Source organism: Cetorhinus maximus, chromosome 23 (assembly GCF_964194155.1).
Source record: "Cetorhinus maximus chromosome 23, sCetMax3.hap1.1, whole genome shotgun sequence".
Classification (NCBI taxonomy): domain Eukaryota; kingdom Metazoa; phylum Chordata; class Chondrichthyes; order Lamniformes; family Cetorhinidae; genus Cetorhinus; species Cetorhinus maximus.
In genome coordinates, this window is record NC_135901.1 from 40,720,009 (window position 1) to 40,736,161 (window position 16,153).

The window sequence follows — 16,153 nt, forward strand, 5'->3', positions numbered from 1 at the left end:
AAGTGGGATGCTTTGGTGTCAAGCTTCTTGAGTTTGTGTTTAGGAGCTGCACAAATCCAGGCAAGAGGAGAGTACTCCATCACAATCCTGACTTGTGCCTTTAGATGGTGGACTGGCTTTGGGGAGTCAGGGACTGAGTTACTCGTCGCACAATTCCCAGCCTCTCTGACCTGCACTTGTGGCCACAGTATTTATACTGCTAGCCGAGTTTAGTTTCTGGTCAATGGTAACCTCCTGGATGCTGACAATGCATTTATGATACATGATGCAAGTATTCCAGCTGAAGAATTTTAAATAAATGAATTTATTCAGTGGCAAAGAGCACCGCATGAATGAATTAAAAGGGTCAAAGTCCCCTCTCAAACCCGTTTCATTGTCTTGTGATTAAAGTAATACAACCGCACCCTCTGCTGGCACCTCACCGCCACTACAGGCGGTGCTGTTTGCCAGCCTCAGAGAAGTTCAGTTACTGCATGGCTGCATCTGAAAACATATTGATGAATTGTGAATATGGAACAATACTGTATCGGATTGAAGTTTGCAGCAGGGTTCGCTCTTTTACCACCTGACCCTGTACATGAACTCTCTCATCATTCCCCATTGGAGGTATTGGCTGGAGCTGGTTGTTGGGAGTTATTTCAGAGTGCAATGTGCACATTTGACACAGTTATCAGACTCTAATCGCTTTCAGAATGGGAGTAGTTAAACTTTGCTGTGCTCTGTAATTCCTCTGCAATACATTGTCAATGTTCAACGCGACACATTGGATCTTTTTAAAGCTTTTTTCCCACTTATGTCTCCAAGATAATGTTCTCAATTTCTCACGTTCTTTGTCCTAGTGGGGAAATTATACATATCAAACACAAACAATATATGGGAGAGAATTTATTTTCACATCTTTACAGCCTGGTCAGAAAATCTAAAACACGGGGAATTGTCTCAGGATAAGGGGCCGAACATTTTGGTCTGAGATGACAAGGGTTGTGAACCTTTGGAATTCTCTACCCTAGAGAGCTCTGGATTCTTCATCCACTTTAGTTCGGGATAGGCAGAGTTACAGTGTCTCGGCTATTTAAGGGATATGGGTAACGGGCGGGAACATGGAGTTGAAGCAAAGTTCTGAATGACAGAGCAGCTCGACGGCCATTCCGCCGACTCCTGCTCCTATTCTTGTGTTCCTGTAAGAATCAATGTTAACGGCTTTCCTGCTTTCAAGAGTCTGCTCCATGAATCGAACACCCAGCGGAATAACAGTCTGAACTTTCCAGGTCCATTAGAACAGGCTGGAAGGCGGCAAGGCTGGCACTGGGCCGGGGAAGGCGTCAGGAAACGTGGAGAGAGGGAATCTGTGTCCGTCCCAGGGCCTCATTTGCTTTGCTCATTGTTGAAAGATAATCAACTCTTGTCAGTCAGAAACCACAGTTTTTTATTTCTTTTTTCATACAGGTTTTTTTTTCCATATGTGATATTTCCTTCCTTAATTCCTTATCTCCATGAGGCAAATTTTGAGTTCCTCTCTAGGAATGTTATCCATTGCCTTTCTGCTTATTTTTCAAGTATTTATATCCGCCCATAGCTTACCCTGATCAGATGTGCACCTATGATCTTCATTAGCCTTTTCCCTCACTGCAGTTGTAAGCATTAATCTTCTGGCTTCATTTCTTATCATCTTAAACTAATGCGGAATGAAACAGAACAATGTGGGATCCCAGCGTTAATATTCTTCCCGTCCGAATACAATCCCTGTATCATTACAATCTGGAATCTATCAATCAACTAATTCCGATTCCCTTGCAGTCCTCCCTCTGATTGTGGAAATATTTCTTCCAGGGTCGCATCCTTTCCAGAGGAACTGTTTAGAAAGCCTGCAGGAATCCAAATGCATCACATCCATTGTCTATCTTGCCCCATGAAGCTCGTTTTGCTCACGTTCAAAGTGATCAGCCAACTAGATAAGCAAGTCATTTCCTTCATGGACACTTACTGACTACAATGAAAGGTTCTCCTTCTCTCCACATGTCCGACAAACTTTCCTTTCTTACGGGTTTACGAGGGGTAACTCATGGTCTGTGATTTCCTGACTCACTTTTTCGAACATATTACCAAAGAACAATAAAGGCTGCATTTTATTTTATTTGCTCGCCAGACGTCTTTTCAGAATTCAATCATTTTTCACAGATTTATGACTGAGAACCTGCAGATTTCTCGCTTATTTCCGTAAAAATCCTCGGATGCATCTTATGTGGGCCGTGGATTGATTCAGCTGAATTTCCACAGCTCTTCATCAACCATGCTGGTACTAACGTAATAAATGTAGCAATTCACCACTGAAAGTCCTATGATCTCATTTGCGGATCACATGTACATATTAACTGTTCCCTCTTTCAAAGAAGATGAAACAAAAATACATATTGAACGCAATTTATGCCTGGCTAGCATCAGTTGTGTTGCCCTCACTCGATCATATTTTCGCACTCCACCTATGTTATTTTCTTGCAACAACAACACAAATATATTAGCGTTTTCTTCCCTTGCCATACCCTGTTTGAAAGGGGATTTGTTAAAGTTGTCCTGAATCATGACGGTCCGGACAAAGTAGGCAGGGAGAAAGAGTGTTCCCAAAGTCCAGGACTACGTGCTGAGGGACGCACTAAAGCTTGGGGCAGCTGCCGCAAAGGCGCAATGGGGAAGGGTCGCTGTCTAAGACCTTTCTACCACAGCGCACCGAGAGACTGGGAACTGTTTAGAGCCCCTCGGGCTGTACAGATCAAAATGAAAGGCTGTAAATGATTGTAATATTGTTTGTACTGATGCACCTGGTGATACATTTTGTAAAAGTTTAACCTGGATTGTACCCTTGTAATGTTGTTTTTGAAATGGTTTTGAATGTGATTGAAGATATTTTATGAATAAAGTATATTTTTACAAAAAAAAATGGAGAAAGAGTTCCCAATGGTGGAAGATTCGAGAACAAGTGGGCACAGATTTAAGATAATCAGGAAAAGAAGCAACGGCGACATTTAAAAATAAAGTTTTTTTCGCGCAGTGAGTGGTTAGGATTTGGAGTGGACAGGCTGAGTGTGTGGTGGAGGCAGATTCAATTGATGCTTTCAAAAATAAATTGCATCATTTTCGGAAAAGGGAAAAAATGCTGGACCAGGGGGAAAAGAGTGGAACTAGGTCAATTTCTCCTTTAGATGGTTAGCACGGGCCAGACAAATGGCCTCCTTCTTTTCTGTAAGAATTCTTCAATTCTATGATTGATATCAGAAACAGTAAATTAAATCAGCATTTCCACACCATCTGCAATAGCAAGGTTTGTCCAGCAGATGGAACCGAAACCGTGATTGCTCAAATTCCGTGAGGCCGACATTTCTCAATGGTTGCTGCATTGGCCCTGTTTCCATTCATATCAAACTAGACCCCGTGCCTGTTTAAATAACACTAGGTCGTGTCATTGATTATATTAGAGGAGGCTATGTCTCACTTATTTCTGTTTTCGGCCCAATCTCTGCTGATAGCATACTCATCCAAGGCCCTCTTTCTGTTTTGTGAGACACTGTCAGTTATGACTGCACGGAACCATGTCTCAGCTTATATGACAAAACTTCATGTCCCAATTGTTAATGCCTTGTACAATGTCTTCCTTTGTACTAAACTTGAACATGTGCCTGTTGGCATTACACGAGGCTTTCGCTCAGTTATTATTTGAGTTGACCCTGCCATGTTTATATGAAGCTAGAGGAGGTCACAGTTAATGCTGCACAAGTCCATGTTCTGTTTATATAACACGATGCCCTGTCTCTGTTGTTAGTGCTGACAGGCTGGTTAATAAAGCATATGGTATCTGAGGCTTTATAAATTGGGGCACAGAGTTGAAAGCAAAGAGTTTTTCGAACACTGTTAAAGTCTCAACATGAGCATTTGCGTCCAGTTCTGGGCACCACCCTTTAGGAAAAGTGTGAACGTATCAGTGAGAGAGCAGGAGAGATTCACGAGAATGGTTCCAGGGATGGGGACCTCCAGTTAAACTGGTTGATTAGAGGAATTGGGAGTGCTTTCCATAGAGAAGAAAAGGTTGAGGCAGAATTTATAGATGTATTCAAAATCTAGATGGGTCTGGACAGAATAGAAAGTAGAAAACGGTCTAATTGGTGGAAGGATCGAGAACCAAGGGGGACAGATTTAAGTTAATTGGGAAAATAAGCATTAGCGACACGAGGAAACGCTTTTGTTCATGTAGAGAGTGGACAGGACCTTCAATGGACTGCGTGAGGATGTGGTGGAGGCCGTGACAATGGAGTCATTTCAAATGGGATTGGATAATTATATGAAAAGGAGGTAAACATCTGGCTTATGGGGAGCCGGCAGGGGGTGGCAGGAGAGGAACTATTCCTTCACAGTACAAGAACAGTAAGAACGGACGGAATGGCCTTTAAGTAGTGATAATACTACGAATATTATATGGTTTTATGTTGATACGAAATAATATTTATGTTATCTTTACAGCTCAGTTTGAGTTTCTGCTACTGAGGCTATATCGATTTTAGGCTGGGAGCAGGAACCAGTGTTATTGCCTTAATTACTTTAAGGTACCGAGAAGCCTAGGTTCGATGAATTATATTTGTTTTATTTGAATTGTGCAATTGAGGGATTCTTTGTCAGTTTCAAACGGATAAACAAAAAAGGTGAATTCAGCAGCTTTAACTTAACATGACACCTCATCTTAAAACTAAACGATCGGTGACTTTGTTCAATTGATTAACCATATCCGTAGAGCAGAATATCTGTATTGGCGGGCAACCTTTGTCTTGGCATAACTGTAGGAAGTGTTATTAACATTTACTATTAATGTATATTATCTCTGGTATGGTGCTAAAAGAAGTGTTGACGTAGCTATATATGATAAGTTGTATTATTGATAAGAAGATGTAACATTGTTTGCAATAGCTCTGTATTTACAAGGGTGTGATATTTACTCACGTGTTGAATATACATCCGGGGGCCCAGGGAATAAGAGATGCAGATTTGTCTTCAGTGTTCATGGCTTTAGATACAGAGATGAAGTGACACCAAATGAACCTCACCCCAAGCCAATGAAAGAGGTTAATTTTGATTCTTTCCAAATAATAGCACATCCAGAAATACAGAAGTACTATTTGATAGTCATTGCAGACATGGCTGCAGGAGTACATGGATTGGGACTTGAATATCAAAGGGCATTTTGGAAGGACATGAAGAGAAGAAATAGTGGAGGGATGGCTCTGCTAGTTAATGATGGCTTAGCAGAATAGAGAGGGATGACCCAAGCTCATGAAACCAGGACACGGAAACGGTTTGGATAGAGATGAAAAATGGTAAAGTAAAGAAATCGCTTGTAGGAGTCGTGTGCAGGCCTCCTAATAGTAACCACACGGTAGCATGAAGGAAGAAATAATGGGAACTTGTCAGAAAGGCACAACCATAATCATGGGAGCTTTTAAACTACGTATGGATGGGAAATGTCAGATGGGCAAAGGTCGCCCAGATGAGGAGCTGATTGAATGCTTCCGGGATTGTTTCTTAGTTTTCGAGGAAACTAGAGAGCAGGCTATACCAGACCTGGTATTGTGCAATGAGATAGGTTTAATTAATGACCTCATAGTGAAGACGGCCCTCGGTAGTAGTGACCATCGTATGATTGAATTTCACATTCTGTTTGAAGGAGAACTGCGTGGGTCCGAGACGATGTTTTTAAGACAGAATGAGGGCAGTTATGAGGGCATGAAAGCAGAACTAACTGAAGTGAATTGGCAAATTAAGTTAAGGGATAGGTTCATTGAGAAGTAATGGTAAACATTTTAGTGGATATATCAAGATACACAGGATAGATATATTCCAGCGAGTAAAAAAAAAAGGTCCAGGGGACAATACACCATCCGTGGTTAACTGGAAAGGTGAACGAGAGTACCAAACTTAAAGAAAACAAATATATGATTGTGCAATGATAGGTGGAATGCCAGTAGATTGGGCAGAAGAGAAGGAACAGATTCAGATGACTAAAAGTTTAATAAGGAGGGGAATAAAATAGAATACGACAGAAAGTTAGCCACAAATATGAAAACAGATGGTAAGAGCTTCCATGAATTTTTTTTAATAAAGAAACGAGTTATCAAAGTGAGCGTTCGCACCAGAGAAAGTGTCTGAAGAATTGATAATGGAAACCACGGAAATGGCAGATGAATCGAACAGGTACTTTGCATCAGTAGTTACTATAGAGGATACAATTAACATTCCAGAGGCAGCTGTAAATCAGGAAATGGAAGGTAGGGAGGAAGTCAGGAAAATTACAATAACCAGAGAAGTGGTACTGAGTAAATAGTTGGAGCTGTGGGCTGACAACTACCCGGGTCCTGATGGACGTCATCCTGGGGTCTGAAAAGAAGTGGCTAGTGAGATAGTTGATGCATTGCTTTAATGTTTTTCCAAGCTCACTAGATTCAGCGGAGGTCCCTTTAGTTTGGGATAGAAAAGGGAAGGAGACAGGAAGCGGGAAACTGCAGGCCTGTTAGCTTGACATCTGTTATGGGGAAAAAGTTAGAAGCTACTGTGAAAAAAAGCTGTATCAGATAACTTTGATAAGTTCAAGGTAATCAGGGAGAGCCAGCATGATTTTGAGCAAGTAACATGGCCTGTGGATAAATGGGAAACGATGGATATTCTGCAGTAAGGCTGGCAGAAGGCATTTGATAAAGTGCCACATCAAAGATTATTACGGAAGACAAAAGCCCATGGTATATAGGGTAACATATTGTATGGATAGAAGATTGGCTGGCTAACAGGAATAAATGGAATTTTCAGGTTGGCAAGGTGTAACGAGTAATGTGCCAAAGGACTCAATGCTTGGACCTCATCTCTTTACAATTTACATAAATGAGTTGCATGAAGGGATGGAAGAGATGGTTGCCAAATTTGCTGATGACACAAAGATAGGTAGGAAAGTAAGTTGTGAAGAGGACATAAGGAGGCTACAAAAAGACATAGATAGGTAAAGTGAGTGGGCAAAGGTCTGGCTAACGGAGAATAATATTAGAAATTTGAAATTGTCCATTTTGGCAGGAAGAATAAAAGAGAAACATATTATCTAAATGGTGAGAGATTGCAGTGCTCTGAGATTCAGTGACCAGGATGTCTTAGTGTGTGAATCACAAAAGGGTAGTGTAGTATGCAGGTACAGCAAGTAATTAGTATGCAGGTACAGCAAGTAATTAGTAAATAGAAAGTTATCATTTATTGAAAGTGGAATTGAATTAAAAAGTAGGGATGCTATGCTTCGGTTACACAAAGCACTAGTGAGACCACATCTGGAGTACTGTGTGCAGTTTTGGTCACCTTATTTAAGGAAGGATGTAAATGCGTTAGAGTCAGTTCAGAGAAAGTTTACCAGACTCATACCTGGAGTGGGCGGATTGTTATATGAGGAAAGATTAGACAGGCTAGGCTGGAGTTTAGAAGAGTAACAGGCGACTTGGTTGAAACATGTAAGATTCTGGGGGTCCTTGACAGCGAGGGTGTGCAGAGGATGTTTTGTCTTATGGGAGAATCTGGAACCAGGGATCACTGTTTAAACATAAGGCGCTGCTCCTTTAAAACGTAGATGAGGCGATTTTTCTTTCTCGCTCTGGGTCGTGAGTCTTTGGAACTCTGTTCCTGAAAATATTGCTTCATAAATTCTACTTGATCCATAAATACCACTTATTGGGAACTTTTTAGATCAGGCACAATTAAATACTCCATTAATATAAATCAAGAATTCGGAACGTAGATATATTAACTAAAATGGTTTTATATCTCAAAATCTCCTAAGCTTTACAGGCCTCCTTCTGTGCTGCAAGCATTCCATGATTCAATGATTTATATCACAAGCATGAACTGAAATTGGCATTTACGCGGCATTGACTATAGCAGCGTTTGTCCAGCAGATGGCAGTGAAGCCGAGGTTGCTTTACATTAAACAGTCATTGTGTCAATTGTTACCGGAATGGGCTTTATCTCTGTTCAAATTAAACTAGGCTCCGTCTCTGATCATATCACAGGTTCATATTTCTGATCATTTTACCGCAAGTCATGTTTATTTGTTTCCTTACTCAGCCCAATCTCTGTTGATATACCGGGTCCGGGCCCTCTTTCTATTATATCAAACCTTCTCTCAGTTATGACTGCACAGAATCATCTCTCGGCTAACATGACATTAGGTCATGTCTCAATTGTTACTGAACTTGGCCCTGTCTCTTTTAATACTAAACCAGAAAATGCTCATGTTTGCATCACACGAGGCTGTGTCTCACTTTTTGCTCTGCCACGTTTATACTAAACTTGAAAAATTCACAGTTAATGCTGCGCATATCAATTTCTCTGTTTATATCACACAATGTCCTTTCTCTGTTACTATTGTACTATTCCATGTCTCTCTCATTGTTGCACTTGTCCATGTTTCTATTGATATTAATCTAGGTACGTGGTTAGGAGTGATTGCACTAGGTCTTATTTTAATTTATATTGCATAAGGTCCTTTATCAAGTAAAACTGCACTAGACCCTGTGTCAGTTTCCTTACACTAGATTCTGTCTCCTTTATTATTCCGTCAGTCCATGTATCAGTTTAAATTACACACGCTACTGCCTCATCTATTCCTGCACCCAGCACTGCTGCACTTTATAATACACGAGATCACATTTCTGTTTACGTTACACTAGATCATCTCTTTTTTCATGTCAATCTAGGTCATCTCTCTGCTGACATTCCACTGGACGTTTCCTTGCATGTGTTTATATTGAAATAGACCCTGCCTTTTTGTATGCAGTGCAGACCATGCCTGTGATTATATTACATAAGGCCACGTCTGTTACTAATACGCTGGAACTTGTCTCAGTAATTATTGAACTTGACCCAGTTTCCTTTTATATTATTGAAGATGTTGTAGCAATAATTTGTGCACTCCTCCCTGTCTCAGTATTACTGCGCCTGACCCTGTCTCGGTTTATATCCAAATAGATCCTATCATAATATTACACCAGTTCCTGCCTCAGTTATATCAGTGTTTGGCCCCATCTCAGTTGTTCTGGAAGTATACCATGTCTCTTTTTGTATTACATACGGCATAGTCCCAGTTCTTACTGCGCTGGAGTAATGGTCCCTATATACAGCACTAAGCTTTGTTTTAGTTGTTGCAGCATTACTACATGTCTCTGCTTATATTGCATTAGCCCTATCTCTGTTTGTACTCTACTAGACCATGTCTCACAGGCTACAGAAGATGCAGTTGCAGTTATTACTGCACTAGACCCTGCCTTTTTAATGCTAAATTAGACCCCTTTTCTGTTTATATTGCACTAGTCCCGATCTCTATTGCTACTTCAGTAGACCATGTCTTAGCTTAAATTAAGCTTGATCCAATCTGAGTTATTACTGCGCTAGGCTGTGTCTATGTGAAATAGAGAGATAATATAAATAAAGGTAATGAGCTAGGAAATGGTCCCTGACCTTGGCCAAAGATGGGCGGCTTGAGATCGGCGGCCCATTCAATGCAGCGCCTGATATTCAGTTTCATTACAGTCGACAGTATCACTGATCATATGCCACCTGTTCTGTATATTTTCATGAAGAGAATCATTCTTCACACTTGCACTGTAATTCCTCAAAGATAAATAATTTACCGCCACCATTTTTTTGGCATTTCATGTTCTCTTATTCAAATTGTGGCTGCAGATCTTTTAATGCAGAAAAAAAATATTGGTCTCATTTTCTACTCTGTACTATTGTGTAGAAAATCATGGCATACTGGCCATTTCGTTACTGAGATGAAGGTGCCAATCACCAATCTATCTCTCGCCCCTCTATCTGATGCAATGCATAACTCATTGTCCAACTGTTTGCCTGTCTGTCCGTTTCTCTCTCTCTATCTCTCTCCCTCACACACACACACACACCTCACGGTCTTTCTGTAACTTCAGTGAATGTGTTAACACACCAAAAAGAACAATTCATGTATTTCAGCTGAAGATCGTTTAATATTGTAACTACTTATTAATAACCATTCTGCTGTGTGCTCTTGTTTATAAAGTGATTTCAGACTGTCTATGTCCTTTCCCAGCTAGACTAATCTGTCTCAGGTGATCAGGTAGAATGTGGATTACATTACCTCGAGAATAAGGGCAGCTTATTGGCAAATGATCACATCAACATCTTACAGAAGCTCCTGTCTATACCATGAGTCTGTGATCATTTGTGGAAGCAATGTGGACAAATTGAAACTGTACCTGTTGTGAGGTTACTACAACTGTAATTCTATGATTTATTACTCAGAGGGATGGAAAGGGTTGAAACATTCCTTGATCTCCAGGGAATTTTCACTCTTTTGTTTCTGCAACCTTTGAGTGTTACTTCCACTCTTTCCACTGCAAATGCACTAATCCTTTTTTGCACTGCATATTCTGCTCCCATGCTGCATATTCCATGGAATGACTCAGGCCCTTTGTAGCATAAATAGATGCAGGGTCGATGTATTACAAACAGAGATATGGGCTAGTGCAGTATCAACAAAGGTAGGGCCAATTGTAATAGAAACAGAGATAATCTAATGCGGTAATAACAGAGACAGGACCCGGTGTAATATAAACAAATATATGTACTACTGCATTAATAGCAGAGACAGGTCCTAGTGTAAAGATAGAAGAAAAAAGTCTTTGTTTAATGATAATGAATATAATACTTTGCACAATGATATCCGAAATAGGTGCCAGTGTATCACTAAGTGAGGACTGTCAAATTCATGAATGTTAGGAACATGTTACTGTTGAAAATAGACGGGAACAATGTTCCCATAATAATAGGCGTTTATTAAATTGGATCGATAAGCAGGTTATTTTCTGGCTGGAACAGTGGCCGGAGTGGAGTGTAATAATTACCGAAATAGGAGGCAATGCACTAAGAATGGACTCAGAGTCCAGTGTGATTACAGCAAAGGCATTGTTGAATTTTAGTGTAACGAGGACAGTGTTCGATCCAATACTATCAGCCGCAGGTTGCAATGTATTACTGAACACATCACTGAATCCAGTGTGCTGGGAGTACAGTCGGTCTCTAGTGCGCCAAAACCGAAGTTAGGGTGTCATACTTTAGTGAGTGCGATTCCGACAAAGTTGCAAATAGTTTGCCGAATAACAGAATCAAGGACCATTGAACTCTGAATGGAATAAGGTTTGCGATGGGAACTGTGAATAGATCATGTCCGTGTTGAATATTTGGCAGCACTCTCTCTCCTGGGTCAAAATATTTGGGTTCAAGTCTCCCTCCAGTTAAAATCCTACAACTCTCTCCCTAATAACACTGCGGGTGTACCGACACCATATGGGCTGCAGTGGTTCAAGAAGGCAGCTCACCACCACCTTCTCAAGGGAAATATGGGATGGGCAATAAATGCTGGCCCAGCCAGCGAAGCCCGCATGCCGTGAATGAATGAAAAAAAGAGACTGGACCCCATAACCTGGGTGGATTCTACAGGTGTCAGTGTAAATTCAAGTTTAATTGCCTTTACGTCCTTTTGCCCAATAGTTTCTTATACTCAGAATCGGTGAGGTAATATAGCAGACAGAACAATCCTGCACAATGTCCCTATCCAGCCAGGCAGGGGTTCCTGCGACACAATCACACGTTTGACGTGCGCGTTCACTAAAACAAAACTCTTCCATTTAGATTTATGAAACAAGTGGCGATTACATGGCTCCGGCAGATTGGAGCCTGGTATAATAATGATCACAGAGGCCGCCTGCAATGTATGAATGACAGAGGCCGTTTTTACCGCTTGTACTCTTGCATTGAGCGAGGTAGATGAGCAAAGAACATCCGAATGTAATTGTAAAGCAAACTGGAAGGAAACAATGGTGTTTTGGGCATAGTGCAGGCTCCTGTGCAGTGATGAGTGGGGGAGGGAATTGTGTGATAAGAAAGTCATGGAGATATCATGACAAAGGCCCGTGTGACTGACTCCTGCTGACTAAGAATGGTTATACCTAAGGGGGAGGCAATGAGGACATAGAGACTGCAAAGGTTTCTGCTATCTGAGGTGACAGTGACGCACCTGTCAGAGGAACAGAAACGGATCTGTTCCTTCACAGCTTTTCCTGCAGTTTTGGAGTTACACAGAGGCACATGGGCCGAATCTGACAGCTCAAAGAAACCGACATTTTCAATCTTCTTCTTGATACACATCGTGACTGAAAAGGTCAAATAGCAAAATTTCCCCGGGCAAAATTCAGCGCTACAGAGATTCAGGAGTTGGAGATTTTATGATCAGAGTTCGATCGAGTGACATTCACTTGAAGTTTATAAAAAAAAAACTCTTGAAAGATACCTGACAATAATCAGCATTACACGTGCAGGCACTTTCAGACGGCAGGATTAGCCCACCAGGTAAACTGTGTAATTATCACATTTTATTTGGGCCCAATAAAGGACAGAGGAGGTACCGAAATGATAATGCAACAAGAAGATACATAAAAACAGAAACATAAACTGTAAGAAAGACAGAAAATCATTGAAAAAGGCCTTAAACCCATCTTTTAAAGGTCTGTCCAATTAGTTACATTCCCCAATGGTCAGGAAAGTGAGATCTCAGGATATACAGGGGAAGGTGACAGGTCGGATCCAAATTTGTCTCACGACAGGAAACAAAGGGTGATGGTCAATGGATGTTTCTGCGAAAGGGAAACGGTTCCCAGTGCTTTTCCAAAGCGCTCAGTGCTGGGCCCTTGCTGTTTATTATATATATTAATCACTTAGACTTAAACGTGGGAGGCATGATTGGGAAATTTGCAGCTGACGCAAAAAATTGCCGTGTACTTGATAGTGGAGAGAACAGCTGTCGACTCTAAAATGACATTACTGGTTTGGTTGAGTAGGCGAAGTGGCAAATGGAATTCAATCTGGAAAAGTGTGAGCTAATGCATTTGAGAGGGGGGAGGGGACAAAGCAAAGGAATGCTCAATAAAGAGGAAGATATTGAAAGGTTGAGGAAGTGCGAGACCTTGGAGTGTATGCACACAGCTCCCCAGAAGTTAGCGGGACAGGTGGACAAGGTGGTCAAGAAAACATATGGAATGTTTTCCTGTATTGGGCGAGGTGTTGAACAGAAAAGAAAGGATGTAATAATGGAACTGTTTAAAACGCTGGTTAAGCTACAGCTGGAGATTTGCGTACAATCCTGGTCACCACGTTACAGGAAAACATAATCGCTCGCAGAGAGCTCAGAGGAGATTTACAAGAATGTTGCCAGGGCTTGAAAATAGCAGCTATGAGGAGAGATTATATAGGCTAGGGCTGTTTTCCTTAGAACAGAGAAGGCTAAGGGGTGACCTAATTCAGGTGTACAAAATTATGAGGGGCCTAGGTAGGGCAGACAGAGAAGAGTTGTTTCTCGTAACTGAGTCGTCAATTATCAGGGGGAAAAGAGTTAAGGTGATTGGTAGAAGGATTAGAGGGGACATGAGGAAAAGCATTTTCACCCAGAGGGTGGTGGACATCTGGAATTCACTGCCTAAGTTGGTGGTTGAAGTTGAAACGGTCAACCCACTTAAAAGACACCTGGATCTGCACCTGAACTGCTGTAACCTGCAAGGCTATGGACCAGGTGCTGGGAAGTGGGATTAAAATGAGCGGCGAGTTTCTTTTATCTTTGGCCAGTGCAATCACAATGGGCTGAATGACCTCTTTCTGCACCATAACTTTTATATGGTTCTATGTTTCTATTATCCGGCAGTTTTTAAGCTCTAAAGTATGTATTCTCTTTCCAAAGTTGAATTCGCTTCTGCTATTATTTCAGGTTGTTTATTCCAGCTCATGACAACTCACGGTGTTAAAAAAATCAGTTCTCATCTCACCATCCAGTTGAATTAATCTGAATCTGTCATCTCTGATCACTGATTGTTGTGCCAGCTGATCGGGCTCTCTTTATTTAAGCCATCAAACCCTTAATGATTTTGAACATGTGTATGAAAGAGATGCAGAGATGAAGAGAGATGCCGGAACTGACACAGAGCATAAAACTGAGCGAGGGAAAACAGAAAGAAGGAAGAGGCGGTGAGAGAGATAAGCTGAGAAATAAAGCCAACAAGTAACACAGAGGAAATGGCACAAAATATAAGGGAGCAAGTGGTCATTTCCCGGCTTTAGAGAACAGGGGATGTTCAGTGAATGATCCACAGACACATCCAGTTATGTCCTGGAATGGCAACTCTAAATAGAAATAGATCACAGCAGCCCCATTTGTAAATCTCACCGCAATGTGATCTGTGTGACTCTGCACTGACTCTCTGGCCAGATATAGGCCGCCTTGACAGATGTTTCCACCAGATTGTGGCCCCTAGATTTATTTTCTGCTCAGAAGTGAGATGTGCGGTTAGGAACCAGCAGCAAAGAAACAGGAAGTGGTGTTACCTGAGAATGAAACAACAGCCATCAGTTTCATGTTATCACCATGAACAGATTTCCTGCCTGTGAGGGTGAGCTCACTCTGACAGCATCAAGAAGCACAGCATAAATTGTTCCTAGTTCTAACATTGCATTCACATCCATTCCCATATAAAAGAACAAAACATATGAGTTTATATTGGTTGTAGCACGTTTATTGAAGGTGGAGGTGGGTTAAGGATTATCACTGGGAGAAAAAAATAAAAACTAAAAAAATCCCTCATGGATGACTCTTCGGATAAAGAATGTTTTAAATGGATCATGTGTTGTCTGAGAAAGGGACTAGAGAGTTTAAGAGAGTTAAATGGCCTCTGTGTGCGAGCGGGGTTAAACAATTTTGGTTGTGTCTGAGAGAGTTTAAGTGAGTGAGTTGCTGTTTTGAAAAGAAAAGAGGTTAAGTGGCTGAGCTGTTGAGAGAGAGAGAGAGAGACAGACAGACAGAGAGAGAGATTAAATGTGTTTCGCGAAGTCTGCCTTTCTTTCTTTCTTTCTTTCTTTCTATCTATCTATCTATCTATCTATCTATCTATCTATCTATCTATCTATCTATCTATCTATCTATCTATCTATCTATCTATCTATCTATCTATCTATCTATCTATCTATCTATCTATCTATCTATCTATCTATCTATCTATCTATCTATCTATCTATCTATCTATCTATCTAATGTATCGATCTATCTATCTATCTAATGTATCGATCTATCTATCTATCTATCTAATGTATCGATCTATCTATCTATCTAATGTATCGATCTATCGATCTATCTAATGTATCGATCTATCGATCTATCTATTTATCCAACTATATATCTGTCTGTCTGTCTGTCTGTTTATGAGATGGTGTTTAGTGTAGTCTTAAATGAGCTGAGGCCTAGTGTGGTGTTAACATAAACAGTGTTTGGATCAGTCTAACCGAGGAACAATCTTGTGTAATTTAAAAGCACTCCGGCTTGAAGGTGATAACCGAGATTAACATAATTTAATAAAAATAGAGATATGGACTATTTTAATATTAGATGAAGTATGTTCGGCTGTAACAGTAACAGTGACATTGTCTAGAGCAGTAAACCTGAGGCAGAATCCACTGCAGCCATTACATACAAAGTATCTGGAGGAAAATAATTTCATACTGCACCTAGGGGCAGTGATTGATGATACAGGGTTTGATCAATATAAACGGAGACACGGTCAAGTGCACTGGCTGATGATATAGGGTTTGATCAATAACAACTGAGGCAGGGCCTGGTGCAGTGATTGATGATAAAGGGCCTGGATTAATATCAATTGAAACAGGGCTGAGTGAAGGAATTACTGGTTAAGCCCCTGGATGAATATAAACTGAGACGAGGTCTAGTTGCAGTGATTACTGTAACAGGGTCTAAGTTTAAATGAATTGAGGCATGGTCATGTGTAGTGATTATACCGATAAAGGACCTGCATTGATATAAACTGGGACAGTGACTAGTGCAGCGATGACTGTTACTGTGCAGAGATTAATATAAACCGAGACAGTGCCTCGTGAAGGAATTACTGATTAAGAGCCTTTGTGAATATAAACTAGGGCAGGGGCAAGTGCAGTGATTGTTGATGCAAGACTTAGGTTGACATAAAGTGAGGGAAGGTTAAGTTCTGTGATTACTGAT

At 40.9% G+C, this 16,153-nt stretch overlaps 2 protein-coding genes across 2 annotated transcripts in view; one reads left to right on the forward strand and one right to left on the reverse strand.

Annotated features, from left to right (window-relative positions):
- LOC144697994 (uncharacterized) overlaps positions 1-16,153 on the forward strand; it is a 373,983-nt gene that overhangs the window by 264,243 nt on the left and 93,587 nt on the right. The gene's annotated exons all lie outside the window — the stretch shown is intronic.
- Positions 1-16,153, reverse strand: part of LOC144698499 (uncharacterized) — a gene marked incomplete at its 5' end in the record, with an annotated part of 71,244 nt that overhangs the window by 20,682 nt on the left and 34,409 nt on the right. The window contains 2 exon segments of the mRNA XM_078570438.1: positions 10,947-11,121; positions 12,119-12,298. Of these exon segments, the coding sequence (XP_078426564.1) occupies positions 10,947-11,121; positions 12,119-12,298 (355 nt within the window).